Here is a 24,750-nt window from a genome sequence, read left to right on the forward strand (position 1 = left end):
TGGTCAACAAGATAAGTTTCACAAATAACTTGACATTTATAAAATCGTGTGATGACATTTTATTGGAGTTTTTACCATTTGAGGGACGATAGCTACCAATTATTTTTTCGAGTTTCTCTTATATTTGAAAAGTATAAAAGATAGATAGTAGAGTAAAAAAAAATATCACCAAGACAAGATCAACAAAAAGTCGAATAGTTGCAAAAGAGGGACGAAAGATACCAAAGGGACAGTCAAACTCATAAATCTAAAAAAAAACCTGACAACGACATGGCTAAAAATGAAAAAGACAAACAAACAAACAATAGAACACATGACACAACATCGAAAACCAAAGAATAAACAACACGAAACCCACCAAAAACTAGGGGTGATCTCAGGTGCTCCGGAAGGGTAAGCAGATCCTGCAATCGTACAGGTGAACTCTGACTTGGGATGTTATGTTACATAACAATATATTTTTAGGTAGACCTGCATACCAAAAGCAACCAGGTGACATTAAACATCCTGTGTATACAAAGTTATCGGTCCTGAATAGAACTGATATAGTTGGCTATGGTATTTGAAAAAGTATTAAAGATAGATAGCAGAGTAAAAAAATATATCACCAAGACAAGATCTACAAAACGTCGAATTAAATTGCAATCGTCTGACGACCCCTTGTTGGACCAATTGCCTTTGTATATAGAAATAAATGTTGAAAGTATGCTACAAAAGATGTACTTACTTAAGCACGTTCCTGAGGTGCTTTTTAATATGTGAGTCTATAATGATGAGTTTCAGATCGAGTTTACGCTCAGTTGTGCTCGACTGATTTTTGTAGACATTACGTATACAGGCTTTGGACTTTGAGAATGTTTATGCGATACTAACAGTTAGACAGACTTTATATAAACGGCTACTTTTATTGAGCTGAATTTTAGTATGTTAGTTTACTATGATGTGTTTCAGATTGAGTTTACATTTGGTTCTGCTCGTTTCATTTCTTTATGATGATGATTATGTTATTTATGTATGACAATGTTGTGAACATCATCATGTGTTTCTTGCCAAATTGCAAATAGTAAAGCTTTGTTAAGGGTAATAGGGAATGTAGGCTCAGATGTGTTTATTATTGTAGCAAACTTGGAATTATATATTGCTACAAAAAAGTAACTGACCTTCTGACTTTATAATTCCTTTCCAATAATTTGTTTTTATATTCTAAACATAAGTGATGTGTAATGGATTTGTATATTTTTCAGTAACCATAAAGTACATGAAGTAAGAAAGGTATAGGTTTCTATTGAAAATCGGAGGAATTTCTGGAATAATGGCACCTCTTTCGGACGAAGAAGAGAATTATATAAGATTAGCCTTGTTATTGAAAGGAGTGTCACCAAGAGCAGTCCGTACGTACTTTGACAAGGAATTTCCGCCTACTTATCTACCATCAACGTTGAATAAAAACTACAACACTCTAAATGGCTTGTTTAAAAAGAGAATTTTAAACCAAGCTCAGTGGAATCTTTTGTTTCCAACAAATGGTACGTATTTTATAAACCGGTATATATCAATATATGTCTACAGAAATACAGTAGAAATAGCTCTATTTTATATTCGATTTATATAAATTGACAATCTGATTTAATGCATATTTTGCGGTCACAATGATCCAACAATGTATGAATATAAGAGGGACAACATACAATCCTCAACAAAAGACAGATATAAAGCAAAATGCCAAACTCTAATGTCAATTGTCTTTAGTCTATAAAAGTTATGACCTAAGCTTAAGCTAATAGAAACAAAAATAGCTGGGGTTTTAGTTGATTAAAGAACAATTGTTTGTTATACTTTCTGTGTAAATAGCAGCCTTATACCTTACATGACTTACTTATGTTGTTGTCTGTTAATTTGTTCCCGTCCTCAATATGCATGATTTTTTTTGTTATTGAACGTTGAACAAATTAATACGTCCATCTATCAATGAACGTATTTCAAAAACAAACAAAATATCATGTCATAAAACTTTAAGAAAAATATCAAATAATGGTAAAATATATCAAATATCTAAATGCTAAACATAAGAAGAACAGGAGAGAGAGAGATACAGAGAGAGAGAGAGAGAGAGATGAAAAACTATCGTTATAATACAGGTCAGAAAATGCAGTAGATGGTTAATTTCATAAAATTTGTCTTACATACATAGTGCTGCATGAATGTAATTACAAGTCACGTTTACTCGGATGAACTCTGTATTTTGTGATAATGGGATAAAAATAACTGTTGGCGTTCAAAGTCTTGTTGTTTCAGGTGTACCTGATTCCAAAACTTTTGATGTAACGTTGATGATTTGTTTGATCAGAAACTTGACATCTGTCACTCCTCCAATCAAGGGATTTGACTATCTACCACTACCACGGGAGACAACTCCTGGTCCTGATCTTGCCAGGATTAAATGGTACAGAAATATACTAGCTCATCATGATAGTAACACTATGTCAACAGATGATTTCAATACAGCATGGAGAAATGTAGTAGACGTAAGTACCTTTTTAATAAAACAATAATGTTGTATAATGTGGTACCTAGCAACTATATGTCTGTACAATTTCAGCAATGAGCAAAACCCATACCATTAAGTAAACTATAAAAAGACAAGGCATGATAAACACACTGTTAAAAAGAAACCAAACAACCCAATTTATTAATAAAACAACAAACGAAAAAAAGTTTCAGACAGCAATCACAGAAAACCACTAAATTGATGGCTCCTGATTCGGGATAGACATGTAAAGATTGTGGTATTGTTAAACATGTTTGTGAGCACTCAACCAGTCTCTAACCTGTGACAGTAGTATAAACGAGAGGCAAAAGATACCAAAGGGACATTCAAACTCATAAGTCGAAAATGAACCAACAAAGCCATGGCAAAAAACGAACAACCATGTAATGTATGTAACAGAATAAAATAACATAAAAAAAAAATAAATTTTAAAATAAGTTGAAAAGGGCTTGACTCATCAGACAGACACAACAAAAATCTGGTAAGAGTAAAGAAAAAAGCACATCGAAAAGTACATACAGTTACTGACAACTTATACTAATAAACTAATACTGTGGGTTCATTTATTTTCGTGGGTATCAATTTTCGTGGATTGAGGAAAACTAACATTTTCGTGGATATTTGAATTCGTGGTTTGCCGATTTCTGTGTACAAAGGGTATAGAAAGTTTGTAATTCGTTAAACATGTGAATTCGTGGTTCATCTGTACCCACGAAAGCCACGAAAATTGGTATCCAACGAATAATAATGAATCCACAGTACATGAAATATATCGTGCTTCCCAGACTTAGATATCAATCAGTACAAATCATCCAGTAGATTTAGTGCATAGACATCATCTTATTAAAAATTGGTCACAATTGCAATTAGTTGACTCAAATGTTGGCATATTTTTATACAACCGCAAAAATTGAATTTTATTTGGTCGTATATTGGTATCACGTTGGCGTCGTCATCTGCGTCATCGACGTCGTCGTCTGAATACTTTTAGTTTTCGCACTCTATTTCTTTAGTAAAAGTCAATAGAAATCTATGAAATTTTGACACAAGGTTTATGACCACAAAAGGAAGGTTGGGATTGATTTTTTGAGTTTTGGTTCCAACAGTTAAGGAATTAGGGGCCAAAAAAGGGCCCAAAAAAGAATTATTCTTCGTTTTCGCACAATAACTTTAGTATAAGTAAATAGAAATAAATGAAATTTATACACAAGGTAAATATGACCACAAAAGGAAGGTTGGGATTGATTTTGGGAGTTGAGGTCCCAACAGTTTAGAAATTAGGGGCCAAAAAGGGGCCCAAATAAGCATTATTCTTGGTTTTCGCACCATAACTTTAGTATAAGTAAATAGAAATCTATGAAATTTAAACACAAGGTTTATGACCATAAAAGGAAGGTTTGGTTTGTTTTTGGAAGTTTTGGTCCCAACAGTTTAGGAATAAGGGGCCCAAAGGGTCCAAAATTGAACTTTGTTTGATTTCATCAAAAATTGAATAATTGGGGTCTTTGATATGTCGAATCTAACTGTGTATGTAGAATCTTTATTTTTGGTCCCGTTTTCAAATTGGTCTACAGGTGTAATACCACCAAATCATGGTACTTCACATCCGGTTGCATACGAAAGTAGGTCTAAAAAAATATACCCTTGAATTTGACCGTTGTAGGTAATTAATCCTACATTTTATTGCAGTAAAACTATTTCTGTGTCATAAACATATGTCTTGGGTATTTCAAAACACCATTATTTTTTATTTGTGATTTCTATAGAAAATGTTGTAATCCTGAGGTTACATGGTGACTAAACCTTGTACACAGATAGAATAAGGGGAGAACTTTGATTGGTTAACTTCCAATGATGGTTATTTTCTTATATGCAATGAAATGTTATGTGAAACTTTTTCTATAGAACTGGACAGGATAAAACTTTACTCATGCCAAATATTTCTTTATTTGAAAGAAAGATAAATTCTGCACAATTTTTTGAAAAGTGCAAATTTAACAAAGACTAATAGGGGAAAATCAATGGTGGTATTACACCTAATATGGGAAGCTGTACATGAACCTATGGCCTTGTGAGTAATCTCATATGTTAACATTTCTTGCTATTTAAGTGAAATAATACAAAAAATGAAATATTCTGAGTGGATTGAGTCTCCAAAACACATTTTATGAGAAAATTGTCTTGAAATAGGACTGTACAATGAATATTCAGTTGACAGAGCAAGCCATACTAAGTGCATATATTTATTTTTTTGGAGGGGGGTGGGCTTTTTCTCCTTATTTCTTATATTTTGCTGTGATATAACATTTTCCTAGGTAAAACTTAAATAAATATATAGTTATAAGTAGATGAAATTATTTTTAATGTTGTAACGACAAGTTATTCACTAAAAGAGAAGCCTTTTATGTCCCTCTTTGGAGCGCGGCGTAAATTTAATTTTTACGTAAAGACTTATTGAAACCTTCTTGGAGACAGTAAACTTTTATATGGATTGTTCATTCTGCTAAAATGCTTCAATTACTCATTTCTTATAACATTTCTACCATAAATGAGTGAAAGTTACCCCAATATTTTTATTTATTGGCCTGAAAAGTTGAAATTTTGAGGAAATGAGAGGTATAAATTGACCCAAAGAGACCTTATAAAGAAGACAAAGACCTTTATTAGTGGTATTTTATCTTCCTAAAATCATCTTGTGTATCATTTTCAACTGTTGGTAGGCAGATAAGATAGATATTTGATCATTTATTGGTCCACACTCTATTCTATCTTGATGCGGCTTGGTTTGGATTTGTCGAAGAAATTTTGCTAGAATCACTGTAGATGTCGTCTTTCATTATACTATATTTTTCTCAAACTATTGAACTGATTGAGACAAAACTTGACAGAAATGCTTGAAATAACCAGTATTACAAAGGGAAAAGGTCACATTCAGTTTATTAAACAAAAAGGTCTTCTTTATGGGAAGCTGTACATGCACCTATGGCCTTGTGAGTAATCTCATATGTTAAAATTTCTTGCTATTTAAGTGAAATAATACAAAAAATGAAATATTCTGAGTGGATTGAGTCTCCAAAACACATTTTATGAGAAAATTGTCTTGAAATAGGACTGTACAATGAATATTCAGTTGACAGAGCAAGCCATACTAAGTGCATATATTTATTTTTTTGGAGGGGGTTGGGCTTTTTCTCCTTATTTCTTATATTTTGCTGTGATATAACATTTTCCTAGGTAAAACTTAAATAAATATATAGTTATAAGTAGATGAAATTATTTTTAATGTTGTAACGACAAGTTATTCACTAAAAGAGAAGCCTTTTATGTCCCTCTTTGGAGCGCGGCGTAAATTTAATTTTTACGTAAAGACTTATTGAAACCTTCTTGGAGACAGTAAACTTTTATATGGATTGTTCATTCTGCTAAAATGCTTCAATTACTCATTTCTTATAACATTTCTACCATAAATGAGTGAAAGTTACCCCAATATTTTTATTTATTGGCCTGAAAAGTTGAAATTTTGAGGAAATGAGAGGTATAAATTGACCCAAAGAGACCTTATAAAGAAGACAAAGACCTTTATTAGTGGTATTTTATCTTCCTAAAATCATCTTGTGTATCATTTTCAACTGTTGGTAGGCAGATAAGATAGATATTTGATCTTTTATTGGTCCACACTCTATTCTATCTTGATGCGGCTTGGTTTGGATTTGTCGAAGAAATTTTGCTAGAATCACTGTAGATGTCGTCTTTCATTATACTATATTTTTCTCAAACTATTGAACTGATTGAGACAAAACTTGACAGAAATGCTTGAAATAACCAGTATTACAAAGGGAAAAGGTCACATTCAGTTTATTAAAAAAAAAGGTCTTCTTTATGGGAAGCTGTACATGCACCTATGGCCTTGTGAGTAATCTCATATGTTAAAATTTCTTGCTATTTAAGTGAAATAATACAAAAAATGAAATATTCTGAGTGGATTGAGTCTCCAAAACACATTTTATGAGAAAATTGTCTTGAAATAGGACTGTACAATGAATATTCAGTTGACAGAGCAAGCCATACTAAGTGCATATATTTATTTTTTTGGAGGGGGTTGGGCTTTTTCTCCTTATTTCTTATATTTTGCTGTGATATAACATTTTCCTAGGTAAAACTTAAATAAATATATAGTTATAAGTAGATGAAATTATTTTTAATGTTGTAACGACAAGTTATTCACTAAAAGAGAAGCCTTTTATGTCCCTCTTTGGAGCGCGGCGTAAATTTAATTTTTACGTAAAGACTTATTGAAACCTTCTTGGAGACAGTAAACTTTTATATGGATTGTTCATTCTGCTAAAATGCTTCAATTACTCATTTCTTATAACATTTCTACCATAAATGAGTGAAAGTTACCCCAATATTTTTATTTATTGGCCTGAAAAGTTGAAATTTTGAGGAAATGAGAGGTATAAATTGACCCAAAGAGACCTTATAAAGAAGACAAAACCTTTATTAGTGGTATTTTATCTTCCTAAAATCATCTTGTGTATCATTTTTAACTGTTGGTAGGCAGATAAGATAGATATTTGATCATTTATTGGTCCACACTCTATTCTATCTTGATGCGGCTTGGTTTGGATTTGTCGAAGAAATTTTGCTAGAATCACTGTAGATGTCGTCTTTCATTATACTATATTTTTCTCAAACTATTGAACTGATTGAGACAAAACTTGACAGAATTGCTTGAAATAACCAGTATTACAAAGGGAAAAGGTCACATTCAGTTTATTAAACAAAAAGGTCTTCTTTAGGTGTAATACCACCAAATCATGGTACTTCACATCCGGTTGCATACGAAAGTAGGTCTAAAAAAATATTCCCTTGAATTTGACTGTTGTAGGTAATTAATCCTACATTTTATTGCAGTAAAACTATTTCTGTGTCATAAACATATGTCTTGGGTATTTCAAAGCACCATTATTTTTTATTTGTGATTTCTATAGAAAATGTTGTAATCCTGAGGTTACATGGTGACTAAACCTTGTACACAGATAGAATAAGGGGAGAACTTTGATTGGTTAACTTCCAATGATGGTTATTTTCTTATATGCAATGAAATGTTATGTGAAACTTTTTCTATAGAACTGGACAGGATAAAACTTTACTCATGCCAAGTATTTCTTTATTTGAAAGAAAGATAAATTCTGCACAATTTTTTGAAAAGTGCAAATTTAACAAAGACTAATAGGGGAAAATCAATGGTGGTATTACACCTAATATGGGAAGCTGTACATGCACCTATGGCCTTGTGAGTAATCTCATATGTTAACATTTCTTGCTATTTAAGTGAAATAATACAAAAAATGAAATATTCTGAGTGGATTGAGTCTCCAAAACACATTTTATGAGAAAATTGTCTTGAAATAGGACTGTACAATGAATATTCAGTTGACAGAGCAAGCCATACTAAGTGCATATATTTATTTTTTTGGAGGGGGGTGGGCTTTTTCTCCTTATTTCTTATATTTTGCTGTGATATAACATTTTCCTAGGTAAAACTTAAATAAATATATAGTTATAAGTAGATGAAATTATTTTTAATGTTGTAACGACAAGTTATTCACTAAAAGAGAAGCCTTTTATGTCCCTCTTTGGAGCGCGGCGTAAATTTAATTTTTACGTAAAGACTTATTGAAACCTTCTTGGAGACAGTAAACTTTTATATGGATTGTTCATTCTGCTAAAATGCTTCAATTACTCATTTCTTATAACATTTCTACCATAAATGAGTGAAAGTTACCCCAATATTTTTATTTATTGGCCTGAAAAGTTGAAATTTTGAGGAAATGAGAGGTATAAATTGACCCAAAGAGACCTTATAAAGAAGACAAAGACCTTTATTAGTGGTATTTTATCTTCCTAAAATCATCTTGTGTATCATTTTCAACTGTTGGTAGGCAGATAAGATAGATATTTGATCATTTATTGGTCCACACTCTATTCTATCTTGATGCGGCTTGGTTTGGATTTGTCGAAGAAATTTTGCTAGAATCACTGTAGATGTCGTCTTTCATTATACTATATTTTTCTCAAACTATTGAACTGATTGAGACAAAACTTGACAGAAATGCTTGAAATAACCAGTATTACAAAGGGAAAAGGTCACATTCAGTTTATTAAACAAAAAGGTCTTCTTTATGGGAAGCTGTACATGCACCTATGGCCTTGTGAGTAATCTCATATGTTAAAATTTCTTGCTATTTAAGTGAAATAATACAAAAAATGAAATATTCTGAGTGGATTGAGTCTCCAAAACACATTTTATGAGAAAATTGTCTTGAAATAGGACTGTACAATGAATATTCAGTTGACAGAGCAAGCCATACTAAGTGCATATATTTATTTTTTTGGAGGGGGTTGGGCTTTTTCTCCTTATTTCTTATATTTTGCTGTGATATAACATTTTCCTAGGTAAAACTTAAATAAATATATAGTTATAAGTAGATGAAATTATTTTTAATGTTGTAACGACAAGTTATTCACTAAAAGAGAAGCCTTTTATGTCCCTCTTTGGAGCGCGGCGTAAATTTAATTTTTACGTAAAGACTTATTGAAACCTTCTTGGAGACAGTAAACTTTTATATGGATTGTTCATTCTGCTAAAATGCTTCAATTACTCATTTCTTATAACATTTCTACCATAAATGAGTGAAAGTTACCCCAATATTTTTATTTATTGGCCTGAAAAGTTGAAATTTTGAGGAAATGAGAGGTATAAATTGACCCAAAGAGACCTTATAAAGAAGACAAAGACCTTTATTAGTGGTATTTTATCTTCCTAAAATCATCTTGTGTATCATTTTCAACTGTTGGTAGGCAGATAAGATAGATATTTGATCTTTTATTGGTCCACACTCTATTCTATCTTGATGCGGCTTGGTTTGGATTTGTCGAAGAAATTTTGCTAGAATCACTGTAGATGTCGTCTTTCATTATACTATATTTTTCTCAAACTATTGAACTGATTGAGACAAAACTTGACAGAAATGCTTGAAATAACCAGTATTACAAAGGGAAAAGGTCACATTCAGTTTATTAAAAAAAAAGGTCTTCTTTATGGGAAGCTGTACATGCACCTATGGCCTTGTGAGTAATCTCATATGTTAAAATTTCTTGCTATTTAAGTGAAATAATACAAAAAATGAAATATTCTGAGTGGATTGAGTCTCCAAAACACATTTTATGAGAAAATTGTCTTGAAATAGGACTGTACAATGAATATTCAGTTGACAGAGCAAGCCATACTAAGTGCATATATTTATTTTTTTTGAGGGGGGTGGGCTTTTTCTCCTTATTTCTTATATTTTGCTGTGATATAACATTTTCCTAGGTAAAACTTAAATAAATATATAGTTATAAGTAGATGAAATTATTTTTAATGTTGTAACGACAAGTTATTCACTAAAAGAGAAGCCTTTTATGTCCCTCTTTGGAGCGCGGCGTAAATTTAATTTTTACGTAAAGACTTATTGAAACCTTCTTGGAGACAGTAAACTTTTATATGGATTGTTCATTCTGCTAAAATGCTTCAATTACTCATTTCTTATAACATTTCTACCATAAATGAGTGAAAGTTACCCCAATATTTTTATTTATTGGCCTGAAAAGTTGAAATTTTGAGGAAATGAGAGGTATAAATTGACCCAAAGAGACCTTATAAAGAAGACAAAACCTTTATTAGTGGTATTTTATCTTCCTAAAATCATCTTGTGTATCATTTTCAACTGTTGGTAGGCAGATAAGATAGATATTTGATCATTTATTGGTCCACACTCTATTCTATCTTGATGCGGCTTGGTTTGGATTTGTCGAAGAAATTTTGCTAGAATCACTGTAGATGTCGTCTTTCATTATACTATATTTTTCTCAAACTATTGAACTGATTGAGACAAAACTTGACAGAATTGCTTGAAATAACCAGTATTACAAAGGGAAAAGGTCACATTCAGTTTATTAAACAAAAAGGTCTTCTTTAGGTGTAATACCACCAAATCATGGTACTTCACATCCGGTTGCATACGAAAGTAGGTCTAAAAAAATATTCCCTTGAATTTGACTGTTGTAGGTAATTAATCCTACATTTTATTGCAGTAAAACTATTTCTGTGTCATAAACATATGTCTTGGGTATTTCAAAACACCAAAATTTTTTATTTGTGATTTCTATAGAAAATGTTGTAATCCTGAGGTTACATGGTGACTAAACCTTGTACACAGATAGAATAAGGGGAGAAATTTGATTGGTTAACTTCCAATGATGGTTATTTTCTTATATGCAATGAAATATCATATGAAACTTTTTCTATAGAACTGGACAGGATAAAACTTTACTCATGCCAAGTATTTCTTTATTTGAAAGAAAGATAAATTCTGCACAATTTTTTGAAAAATGCAAATTTAACAAAGACTAATAGGGGAAAATCAATGGTGGTATTACACCTAATATGGGAAGCTGTACATGCACCTATGGCCTTGTGAGTAATCTCATATGTTAACATTTCTTGCTATTTAAGTGAAATAATACAAAAAATGAAATATTCTGAGTGGATTGAGTCTCCAAAACACATTTTATGAGAAAATTGTCTTGAAATAGGACTGTACAATGAATATTCAGTTGACAGAGCAAGCCATACTAAGTGCATATATTTATTTTTTTGGAGGGGGTGGGCTTTTTCTCCTTATTTCTTATATTTTGCTGTGATATAACATTTGCCTAGGTAAAACTTCAATAAATATATAGTTATAAGTAGATGAAATTATTTTTAATGTTGTAACGACAAGTTATTCACTAAAAGAGAAGCCTTTTATGTCCCTCTTTGGAGCGCAGCGTAAATTTAATTTTTACGTAAAGACTTATTGAAACCTTCTTGGAGACAGTAAACTTTTATATGGATTGTTCATTCTGCTAAAATGCTTCAATTACTCATTTCTTATAACATTTCTACCATAAATGAGTGAAAGTTACCCCAATATTTTTATTTATTGGCCTGAAAAGTTGAAATTTTGAGGAAATGAGAGGTATAAATTGACCCAAAGAGACCTTATAAAGAAGACAAAGACCTTTATTAGTGGTATTTTATCTTCCTAAAATCATCTTGTGTATCATTTTCAACTGTTGGTAGGCAGATAAGATAGATATTTGATCATTTATTGGTCCACACTCTATTCTATCTTGATGCGGCTTGGTTTGGATTTGTCGAAGAAATTTTGCTAGAATCACTGTAGATGTCGTCTTTCATTATACTATATTTTTCTCAAACTATTGAACTGATTGAGACAAAACTTGACAGAAATGCTTGAAATAACCAGTATTACAAAGGGAAAAGGTCACATTCAGTTTATTAAACAAAAAGGTCTTCTTTATGGGAAGCTGTACATGCACCTATGGCCTTGTGAGTAATCTCATCTGTTAAAATTTCTTGCTATTTAAGTGAAATAATACAAAAAATGAAATATTCTGAGTGGATTGAGTCTCCAAAACACATTTTATGAGAAAATTGTCTTGAAATAGGACTGTACAATGAATATTCAGTTGACAGAGCAAGCCATACTAAGTGCATATATTTATTTTTTTGGAGGGGGTGGGCTTTTTCTCCTTATTTCTTATATTTTGCTGTGATATAACATTTTCCTAGGTAAAACTTAAATAAATATATAGTTATAAGCAGATGAAATTATTTTTAATGTTGTAACGACAAGTTATTCACTAAAAGAGAAGCCTTTTATGTCCCTCTTTGGAGCGCGGCGTAAATTTAATTTTTACGTAAAGACTTATTGAAACCTTCTTGGAGACAGTAAACTTTTATATGGATTGTTCATTCTGCTAAAATGCTTCAATTACTCATTTCTTATAACATTTCTACCATAAATGAGTGAAAGTTACCCCAATATTTTTATTTATTGGCCTGAAAAGTTGAAATTTTGAGGAAATGAGAGGTATAAATTGACCCAAAGAGACCTTATAAAGAAGACAAAGACCTTTATTAGTGGTATTTTATCTTCCTTAAATCATCTTGTGTACATTTTCAACTGTTGGTAGGCAGATAAGATAGATATTTGATCATTTATTGGTCCACACTCTATTCTATCTTGATGCGGCTTGGTTTGGATTTGTCGAAGAAATTTTGCTCGAGTCACTGTAAATGTCGTCTTTCATTATACTATATTTTTCTCAAACTATTGAACTGATTGAGACAAAACTTGACAGAAATGCTTGAAATAACCAATATTACAAAGGGGAAAAGTCACATTCAGTTTATTCAACAAAAAGGTCTTCTTTGTATACATTAAGGTCCAAAGGGTCCAAAATTAAACTAAGTTTAATTTTAACAAAAATTGAATCCTTTGGGGTTCTTTGTTATGCTGAATCTAAAAATGTACTTAAATTTTTGATTATTGGCCCAGTTTTCAAGTTAGTCCAAATCAGGGTCCAAAATTAAACTTTGTTTGATTTCATCAAAAATTGAATAATTGGGGTTCTTTGATATGCCAAATCTAACTGTGTATGTAGATTCTTAATTTTTGGTCCCGTTTTCAAATTGGTCTACATTAAGGTCCAAAGGGTCCAAAATTAAACTTAGTTTGATTTTAACAAAAATTGAATCCTTGGGGTTCTTTGATATGCTGAATCTAAAAATGTACTTAGATTTTTGATTATTGGCCCAGTTTTCAAGTTAGTCCAAATCAGGGTCCAAAATTAAACTTTGTTTGATTTCATCAAAAATTGAATAATTGGGGTTCTTTGATATGCCTTAGAACGAATAAAATTACATTGGAAGAAAATATATAAGTGAAAAATGCGATTAAAAAACAAATAATCATTGAAATATATAATATTACTAATTTTTTCAAAATTGGGTAAAACAAAACAGCCAAAACAGTATCGTATGTATAGGGCTTTCAACATTAACAAAATTAACGAATTTATCCTATAAGAATCGAAATAGTGCATGGCAGCCGTATATTTGTTTTCATTTAACCATTGGTTGGTCATTTATATTCGTATTTTACCCCTCGCTAACGCTCAGGGTAAAATAATCGAAAATATAAGCATTATTCTTGGTTTTCGCACCATAAATAGAAATCTATGAAATTTAAACACAAGGTTTATGACCATAAAAGGAAGGTTTGGTTTGTTTTTGGAAGTTTTGGTCCCAACAGTTTAGGAATAACATGAATAAGGGGCCCAAAGGGTCCAAAATTGAACTTTGTTTGATTTCATCAAAAATTGATTAATTGGGGTTCTTTGATATGCCGAATCTAACTGTGTATGTAGAATCTTTATTTTTTGTCCCGTTTTCAAATTGGTCTACATTAAGGTCCAAAGGGTCCAAAATTAAACTTAGTTTTATTTTAACAAAAATTGAATCCTTGGGGTTCTTTGATATGCTGAATCTAAAAATGTACTTAAATTTTTGATTATTGGCCCAGTTTCAAGTTAGTCCAAATCCGGGTCCAAAATTAAACTTTGTTTGATTTCATCAAAAATTGAATAATTGGGGTTCTTTGATATGCCAAATCTAACTGTGTATGTAGATTCTTAATTTTTGGTCCCGTTTTCAAATTGGTCTACATTAAGGTCCAAAGGGTCCAAAATTAAACTTAGTTTGCTTTTAACAAAAATTGAATCCTTGGGGTTCTTTGATATGCTGAATCTAAACATGTACTTAGATTTTTGATTATGAGCCCAGTTTTCAAGTTGGTTCAAATCAGGATCCAAAATTATTATATTAAGTATTGTGCAATAGCAAGAAATTTTCAATTGCACAGTATTCAGCAATAGCAAGAAATCTTCAATTGCACAGTATTGTGCAATAGCAAGAAGTTTTCAATTGCACAGTATTGCGCAATAGCAAGAAATCTTCAATTGCACAGTATTGTGCCATAGCAAATATTTTCAATTGCACAGTATTGCGCAATAGCAAGAAATATCTAATTGCACAATGTTGTGCAATAGCAAAAATTTTTCAATTGGAGTTATCTTTCTTTGTCCAGAATAGTAGTTGAATCAACTTAAACCATTGTTTTATACAATATACAATGTATATTCACTTTTACTACCAACTGATAAATTAAAACAATCTTTACCATTCAGTGATAACAAGCACTTTATTTTACATTTTAATATGTTATGATGTATTTAAATGAGTAGTTATTCTTGCAAACTCCATAAGGAATTTGAATTGAGATCAGTTTTGGAAAAAGGGAAAGGAGGATGTGAAAAAAATGGGGGGGGGGGGGGGTTTAAATTTTTCTCATTTAAGATTTCATGAATAAAAAGAAAACGACTTCAAACATTTTTAGAGAGGATTAATATTCAACAGCATAGTGAACTGCTCAAAGGCAAAAAAAAATTTTAAGTTCATTAGACCACATTCATTCTGTGTCAGAAACCTATGCTGTTTCAACTTTTTAATCACAATCCAAATTTAGAGCTGAATCTAGCTTGAATGTTGTGTCCATACTTGCCCCAACTGTTCAGGGTTCAACCTCTGCATCCGTATAAAGCTGCGCCCTGCGGAGCATCTGGTTTTATTTCTCATCCTGGGACAAATATTTCCTGAGGTTATTTTCATCATGATTATATCTAAAATCTATACCTGACCCAAAATAATTCCTACTTATTAATAAAGATTGCAGCTCTGTTTATTGTAACTCTTTGAAATATTTATTTACAGGCTGTAAGTCGATTGGGTGGTGTGTCAATAAATCAAGAGTGTCAAGAGCTAAAGGTGAAAATTTTAGATCAGTCCAACCAGGAAATTATGCTGGAAATCAAACAATCACAGGAAGAATTGAAGGAACTGAGACGAACAATGGACATTGAAAACTCAACCATAAGGGAAAATCTTAGAGATTTGCAAGATTCCCACAGTACATTGCAAACAGAACACTCAAGAGCTACACATAATCTAAGAGATCTTCAAGATTCCCACACTTCTTTACAAGCAGAGCACTCAAACACTACCAAAAATCTGATAGATCTGAAGGATTCCCATAGTACTTTACAAATTGAACACTCAAAAGTCACAGAGATTTTAAAAGACCCAGTACCATGGAACATAAGAGGTATATATTATAATAATATTACTAGAAGATATAAGGTAGTACTATAATGGTTATTCATTGGTCCTTATACAAACAGCTTCTTGAAGTTCTTCTATATTTTCCATGTTATCTATTTTTAAATCCAGTAAAATTTAGAAAATATTACCTGATTACGTCATTGTATGTTGGATTTATCATAAATATTAGGAGGTGAAAATAATACTCTGAAATAATATTAGCAATTGAATTTTGTTTTTGCAAGAATCATTCTTAGCGTATTTACATGTAGTTAAGATAGTTTAGCTGAACATGTTCCAGGCATAAATCAAAACAGGAAAGACATTTAGATGCTTAACAATGCAAACAAGGTAGATAGCGTCAACTTAGTTAAGACAAGGATATTAACATGATTAAATAGCTGAATTATTTTGTATCATTTAGTAAAAATGCTAAAAACCCTAGATGGTTTTTTTATAGTACAAATTAGATCAGCTATTTGGAGTAATAATAATAATCGGGTAATTCCATAGTCCTTATATAATTACCATGTGTCAATTCAAAAGATCATACCATATGTCAAATCAGCTGTCCATACCATATGTCAAGTCAATTGTCAACACCATATGTCAAATCAGCTGTCCATACCGTATGTCAAGTCAATTGTCAACACCATATGTCAAGTCAAATGTCCATACCTTATGTCAAGTCAATTGTCCATACCATATGTCAAGTCAATTGTCAACACCATATGTCAAGTCAAATGTCCATACCTAATGTCAAGTCAATTGTCCATACCATATGTCAAGTCAATTGTCAACACCATATGTCAAATCAGCTGTCCATACCTTATGTCAAGTCAATTGTCAACACCATATGTCAAGTCAAATGTCCATACCTTATGTCAAGTCAATTGTCCATACCATATGTCAAGTCAATTGTCAACACCATATGTCAAATCTGCTGTCCATACCTTATGTCAAGTCAATTGTCAACACCATATGTCAAATCAATTGTTAACACCATATGTCAAATCAGCTGTCCATACATTATCTCAAGTCAATTATCGATAACATATGTCAAGTCAGCTGCCCATACAATATGTCAAGTCAATTGTCAATAACATATGTCAAGTCAGCTGTCCATACCTTATGTCAAGTCAATTGTCCATACCATATGTCAAGTCAATTGTCAACACCATATGTCAAATAAGCTGTCCATACCTTATGTCCAGTCAATTGTCCATACCATATGTCAAGTCAATTGTCAACTCCATATGTCAAGTCAAATGTCCATACCTTATGTCAAGTCAATTGTCCATACCATATGTCAAATCAATTGTCAACACCATATGTCAAGTCAAATGTCCATACCTTATGTCAAGTCAATTGTCCATACCATATGTCAAGTCAATTGTCAACACCATATGTTAAATCAGCTGTCCATACCTTATGTCAAGTCAATTGTCAACACCATATGTCAAGTCAAATGTCCATACCTTATGTCAAGTCAATTGTCAACACCATATGTCAAATCAATTGTCAACACCATATGTTAAATCAGCTGTCCATACCATATGTCAAGTCAATTGTCCATACCATATGTCAAGTCAATTGTCAACACCATATGTCAAACCAGCTGTTCATACATTATGTCAAGTCAATTGTCCATACCATATGTCAAATCAATTGTCAACACCATATGTTAAATCAGCTGTCCATACCTTATGTCAAGTCAATTGTCAATAACATATGTCAAGTCAGCTGTCCATACCATATGTCAAGTCAATTGTCTTACCATCTTACCATACATCAAATTGTTTGTCTTAACCATATGTTATGTCATATACCAAGTCAATTATCTATACCTAATATCAATGCACTTGGCTATACAATAAGTCAAGTCACTTTGCCTTTCTTTATGTCATGTCAATTATCTTTACAATATACCAAAATCAATTAATATATGTCAAACCAAATTGTCCGTACCATATGTCAAGTCAGTTGTATATATCTAATGTCAAGCTACTTGGCCATATCATATGTCAAGTCAATTATCTATACCTTATGCCAATTCATTTATTATGTCAAACCAGTGGTCTATACCATATGTCAAGTATATTTTCCTCTTCGTATATCAAACCAATTGTCCATCACATCTGTCAAGTAAACTGTCTATACCATATGTCAAACCAATTGTCCATATCTTATGCCAAGCCAGTTTTCAATACCTAATGTGTAGCCACTTGGCTATACCATATGTCAAGTCAATTATCTCATTGAGATGTCTAGTCAATTATATATATACCATATGCCATATGAATTATTATTTCAAACCAATTATCCATACAATATGACATACCAATTGTTTATACCTCATGTCACGTTTCTTGGCTATATCATCATGTGAAGTCAATTGTTTATAAATGATGTTGATTCCATAGTCAATACCATATGCCAAGTCAATTGTCATTAAGCATTTGGCAAGATTTTTAACAGTTATTCATCATTTAGGTGCACCCATTACCACCCTCGTATGTCTATTAAAACTGGCTTTATATAATCTAATGCCATTTAGCTACACATATTTCAAGTCAAATGTCTAAACCTATTTTCAAACCACTTGGCTTTACCATATGTCAAGTCAATTGTCTATACATAATATCAAGCCACTTGGCTATGGATATCATATGTCAAGTCAATTATCTGTTTTGTATGTCAAGTCAATTATCTATATCATATTCCAAGCCAATGATTATGTCAAACTAATTGTGTATACCATATGTCAAGTAAAATGTCTACACCATGAGTCATATCAGTTGTCTATACCATATATCAATTTAATTGTCTATACCAGACATCAAATTAATTGTCCATACCATATGTAAAGATAATTATCTAAACTACATGTGAAGTCAATTGTCCAAACCGTATGTCAATATAATTATCTATACCATATCATATGTCAAGTCAATTATCTATACCCTATAGATGTTATGTCAACCATCTGTACCATGTGTCAAGTGAAATGACTATACCATATGTTAAGTCAATTGTCGATAACATATCAACAATATAAGTCATATCAGTTATATGTATGACATGTTTAATGTTTTTTCAATGTATACCATATGTCAAGCAAATTGTTCATGCCATATGTCAAGTCAATTATCCATTCCATATGTCAAGTCAATTATCCATTCCATATGTCAAGTAAATAGTCCATACCATATGGCATGGCAATTGTCTGTATGACATTTATTAAGCAAATTGTCATATGTCAAACCTATTTCCAGTGCATATCATAGGTCAAGCCTTTGTCTATACCATAGGTTGAGCCATTTGTCTATACCGTAGGTCAAGCCCCTTTTCTACACCGTATTCAAGCCTTTTGTCTATACCAATTTTCAAGCAAATTGTCAATACGTATGTCAAGCCTTTTGCCTAAATACTTAGCATTCATAGGTCAAGCCTTTTGTCCATACCATATGTCTAGCCCTTTGTCCATACCATATGTCTAGCCTTTTGTCTATACCATTTGACAAGCAAATTGTTCACACCGTATGTCAAGCCTTTTACCTATACATAGCATAGATAGATCAAGCCTTTTGTAATACTGTATGTCAAGCCTTTTATCTATACATAGCATGGATAGATCAAGCCTGTTGTTTATAACATATGTCAAGCCTTTATCCTATACATAGCATGGATAGATCAAGTATTTTGTTTATACCGTATGTCAAACAAATTTTCTTTATCATATATGTCAAACATTCCAGAACTTTTATCTTAAAAAATAAGTATTCAAAAAATTGTCAATTCTTCTTTTTCAGAACTAATTAATGAGAAATTAGAGAACTGGAAAGAAGATGACAAAATATTTATAGAAACAAACGGAGCAAAATGTGTACTAAAGTGCATTAAAGAAAATGGTTGTGTTGTTGTCACAGCAAGTTCTGGTACCGGGAAAACATCATTGGTGCGCCACGTAGCTTTACAGATGCATAATGAAGGCTATGAGATTTTACCAGTATCAAATCCTAAGGAAATCATCAAGTGGTACAATCCAATTAAAAAAATATTGTTTGTAGTGGATGATTTTTGTGGAACATACAATTTAAATCCAATGAAGTTTGAAAACTGGAAAAATATGACGGAAAAAATTAAAACATTAGTAGAAAAGAAACAAGTGAAGTTAATTATGTCTTGTAGACTACAGGTATATAAAGATAGGCAAATGGAATCGTTGTCATTCTTTCAAGCATGTGAATGCAATCTTCAGTCTGCCCATTTGTGTTTATCTAAAACAGAAAAACAATCCATTGCTGAATTTTACCTGAAAACAAACGCTTCTGATATCAGTGATTTGTATGACATGTTTGACTGTTTTCCTCTTTTGTGTCAATTATACAGCAAAAATCCAAAACTGAACATTGTAAATTTCTTTACAAATCCATTTACAGTTTACAAAGAAGAGATAGATAAATTACAGACAGAGGGAGCACAGGTCAAATACTGTGCACTTGCTCTATGTGTTATGTTTAACAATCAGTTGAAGGAAGAATGGCTTACTGAAGATGTAGATGAAAACATCAAAACAATTATAAAGAACACATATCAAGCATGTAAAGTGGTCGAAGGGACGTCACGATTGGTTTTACGTGATGAGCTTGATTCACTCACACATACATACATCAGAAAGGATGGTGAAGTATACAGAACTATACATGATAAACTATTTGACTTTCTTGCTTTTTACTTTGGCAGTGTGATGATTTATTGTTTAATTAAAAATGCTAACAGTCGTTTTATTCGTGAAAGGTTTTCATTTGAAAGAAAAAGCAAAAATGATGAATTTACAATTATTGTACCAACGAGATATCAGCAAGGGTATATAAACAGAATGGTAGATGACTGGTCAAGAGGAGAGTTTGTGGATGTTTTCGGTAACATTAATATGGTCAATCATATCTTCAGACAAAGATTCCTTCTACATATACAAAACTTAGCAATATCACAACAACAAAAATTGGCCAGTTCATATCACATTGATAACAAAAGTACTCCATTGATACAGTGTTGTTTTACAGGAGATATTGATTTAGTTAAATGGTGTATTCAACATTGCATCAGTAATGTAAACCATTGTCGTAATACTGATAAGGTATCACCTCTATACACGGCATCTTATTTTGGACATACTGAAGTAGTTCAGATGTTGATAAACAATAAGGCAGACATTAATAAATGTGATAATGAAGAGTGTTCACCTCTGTACATTGCTTGTTGTAATAGACACACTGAAGTAGTTCAGATGTTAATAAACAATAAGGCAGACATTAATAAGTGTAGAGATACTGATGGAGTATCACCTCTGTACGTTGCTTGTCAGATTGGACATACTGAAGTAGTTAAGATGTTAATAAACAATAAGGCAGACATTAATAAGTGTACAGATATTGGAGCATCACCTGTGGGCATTGCTTGTCAGAATGGACATACTGAAGTAGTTAAGATGTTAATAAACAATAAGGCAGACATTAATAAGTGTGATAATAAAGAGTGTTCACCTCTGCACGCTGCTTGTCAGAATGGACATACTGAAGTAGTTAAGATGTTAATAAACAATAAGGCAGACATTAATAAGTGTAGAGATATTGGAGCATCACCTGTGGACATTGCTTGTCAGAATGGACATACTGAAGTAGTTCAGATGTTAATAAACAATAAGGCAGACATTAATAAGTGTAGAGATACTGGAGCATCACCTCTGCTCATTGCTTGTAAGGAAGGACATACTGAAGTTGTTAAGATGTTAATAAACAATAAGGCACACATTAATAAGTGTAGAGATACTAATGGAGTATCACCTCATTACATTGCATGTCAGGAAGGACATACTGAAGTAGTTCAGATGTTAATAAACAATAAGGCAGACATTAATAAGTGTGCAGATACTGGAGAATCACCTGTGTACATTGCTTGTCAGAATGGACATACTGAAGTAGTTCAGATGTTAATAAACAATAAGGCAGACATTAATAAGTGTGCAGATACTGGAGAATCACCTGTGTACATTGCTTGTCAGAATGGACATACTGAAGTAGTTCAGATGTTAATAAACAATAAGGCAGACATTAATAAGTGTGCAGATACTGGAGAATCACCTGTGTACATTGCTTGTCAGAATGGACATACTGAAGTAGTTCAGATGTTAATAAACAATAAGGCAGACATTAATAAGTGTGCAGATACTGGAGAATCACCTGTGTACATTGCTTGTCAGAATGGACATACTGAAGTAGTTCAGATGTTAATAAACAATAAGGCAGACATTAATAAGTGTGCAGATACTGGAGAATCACCTGTGTACATTGCTTGTCAGAATGGACATACTGAAGTAGTTCAGATGTTAATAAACAATAAGGCAGACATTAATAAGTGTAGATATACTGGAGAATCACCTGTGTACATTGCTTGTTATAATAGACATACTGAGGTAGTTCAGATGTTAATAAACAATAAGGCAGACATTAATAAGTGTGATTATGAAGAGTGTTCACCTCTGTACGTTGCTTGTCAGAATGGACATACTGAAGTAGTTCAGATGTTAATTAACAATAAGGCAGACATTAATAAGTGTAGAGATACTGGAGCATCACCTGTGTACATTGCTTGTTATCATAGACATACTGAAGTAGTTCAGATGTTAATAAACAATAAGGCAGACATTAATAAGTGTAGAGATACTGGAGAATCCCCCATATTTATAGCATGTTATAAAGGTCATGCAGAGATTGTTGAATTTTTATTGAAGCATAAAGCAGACTGTAACCATAAATGGAAAGGACTTACACCATTAGGTATTGCTAAAAGAGAAAACCATACAAATCTTGTTCATTTATTGGAGAGATGGAACAAACAATCAATATAATTATAATGCATAGCAGTGGTTTAAGGACAGTAATCAGAACACTATTTTTTTCTTAAAACAGTGATTGATAAAAGCAGTGATTAAACTGTTACTATTCAATCATCCATTGCTTATAATTACCTGGTAATTTCCTCAAAACTATTCATACAATGCTCAAAAATAAGAACAGTTAGTAAATAGGATATTACAGTAAAATCTTCTTCTCTATAATTTCCTAACATTAAAAGAAAACCAAAGTTTAGTTTATTTGATAATCTAATCTTAGCTGGTATATTGAAACACATCATATTCATTGGCCTATGGTAGACATGTTAAGTCAAATATTTAGTTTATTAACAATTTAATGAACACATTGATCATAATATTATATTAATTTTTTGAACTGTCTAATCTTTAAACTAAATATCCAAATGAACTTACAGCAATAGGACAAGGACATATTATGACACATCATATATAAATATCATGGGTGAGGTCTTAAACAGAAACCATTAAAAAAAATCACTTCGTAAACATCTGCATTCTTTTGTGAGCATTTTTAATATCTTTAAAACAACAGGAGTAATTTACCCTGTAGACTTGCTTCTTTATTATTTTGGCCGGCGAGAAAGGTATTGTTGTTAGTATTGTAATGATGTCCTATATCTCAAATATGTCATTCCGCGTGTTAAGAGGAACAACAGTACACACTGCTTTACTTATCAGGATCGTTCTGATGTAGAAAGTAATTCAGATGAAGGATTTACTACCAATGGCAAATAAACTTCATTTTATCTATCATCCATGTTTATGAAGACAAGGTCAAGATGAACCCTGCCAGAGTGACATGTATACCCTATAATAATTCCATACGCAAGACACATCTAACCGATCAGTTATTGTATCTGAAAACAAGAATGTGTCCATGACATGTACATGAATGCCCCACATGCACTATCCTTTTTCATGTAGTATGGACCGTGAATTGGGTAAATATCTAATTTGGCATTAAAATAAGAAAGATTATACTATAGGGAACATGTGTACTAAGTTTCAAGTTGATTGGACTTCAATTTCATCAAAAATTACCTTGACCAAAAACTTTAACCTGAAACTCCCACTTTCATTTTCTATGTTCAGTGGACCATGAAATTGGGGACAAAAGTCTAATTTGGCATTAAAATTAGAAAGATCATACCATAAGCAACATGTGAACTAAGTTTCAAGTTGATTGGACTTCAGCTTCATCAAAAATTACCTTGACCAAAAACTTAAACCTGAAACTCCCACTTTCATTTTCTATGTTCAGTGGACCATAAAATTGGAGACAAAAGTCTAATTTGGCATTACAATTAGAAAGATCATACCATAAGCAACATGTGTACTACATTGCAAGTTGATTGGACTTCAACTTCATCAAAAACTACCTTGACCAAAAACTTTATTACATATTAGAGAGCACATAAGGCAATTGTCCATATGAATAATATTTCTAAGGGGCATAACTCTTCTCAAAACTATTGATCGCCTTTGGTTTTCAAATTCGTCAAGACATTGTTGATATAAACCTATAATAAAATTTTCATAAAAATCTGGCAAGGATTGTACATGTGAGAGCCCTAACAAGATCGGACCTACAGACGGACGTCCGGTATTTCCATGTCTCCTGCAACATGTAACGCAGGTGACAAAAAGGGATATATATTTGTCACTATCAATGTTCTGTTTGATGAAATAAATTTCATTTGAATACTTAGAAAATCCTTAATCATTTGCTGAGAACATAACTAAAAATATGCTTGTATTGTAAAAAGTATCTATAACATGTTTTTTTTTTATGTCTATGTGAAGCTTTGCTATAATTGTCCAAAATGGTTGTACTATGATAAATTATTTCAATGAGATATGTGACCTAAAGTCTTTTTCAGGGAAATGAAAAAAAAATGGTTTTGGCATATTTAGTAATGACACAGATTCCTTACAGACATTTGAAGCAAATAAGATAAATATCAAAAGGTCATAGCAAACTACTGAATTTATAAAACATACAAATATATAATTGTAAATTTATTATAAAATTTTTCCATTTTATGTATACAATTTTGAACAATGTGTAAAATTATGATAATGATAAATAAAATAAAATATATAATAAAACTAAAACAAAACTAAGTAGTTGTCACAACTTTTATAAGTCTT

The 24,750-nt window shown here is 31.8% G+C and overlaps 2 protein-coding genes across 2 annotated transcripts in view; one reads left to right on the forward strand and one right to left on the reverse strand.

Moving 5' to 3' along the window:
* LOC143049634 (centrosomal protein of 162 kDa-like) overlaps window positions 1-24,750 on the reverse strand; it is a 247,218-nt gene that overhangs the window by 191,420 nt on the left and 31,048 nt on the right. The window lies entirely within an intron of this gene.
* LOC143049631 (uncharacterized) lies at window positions 1,248-22,918 on the forward strand. Its single transcript, XM_076223231.1, has 4 exons — window positions 1,248-1,526; window positions 2,296-2,525; window positions 15,273-15,663; window positions 19,472-22,918. Exons 1-4 carry the CDS (start codon window positions 1,313-1,315, stop codon window positions 22,570-22,572), a joined length of 3,936 nt encoding a protein of 1,311 aa, XP_076079346.1. The 5' UTR covers window positions 1,248-1,312; the 3' UTR covers window positions 22,573-22,918.

Source organism: Mytilus galloprovincialis, chromosome 10, assembly GCF_965363235.1.
Source record: "Mytilus galloprovincialis chromosome 10, xbMytGall1.hap1.1, whole genome shotgun sequence".
NCBI lineage: Eukaryota > Metazoa > Mollusca > Bivalvia > Mytilida > Mytilidae > Mytilus > Mytilus galloprovincialis.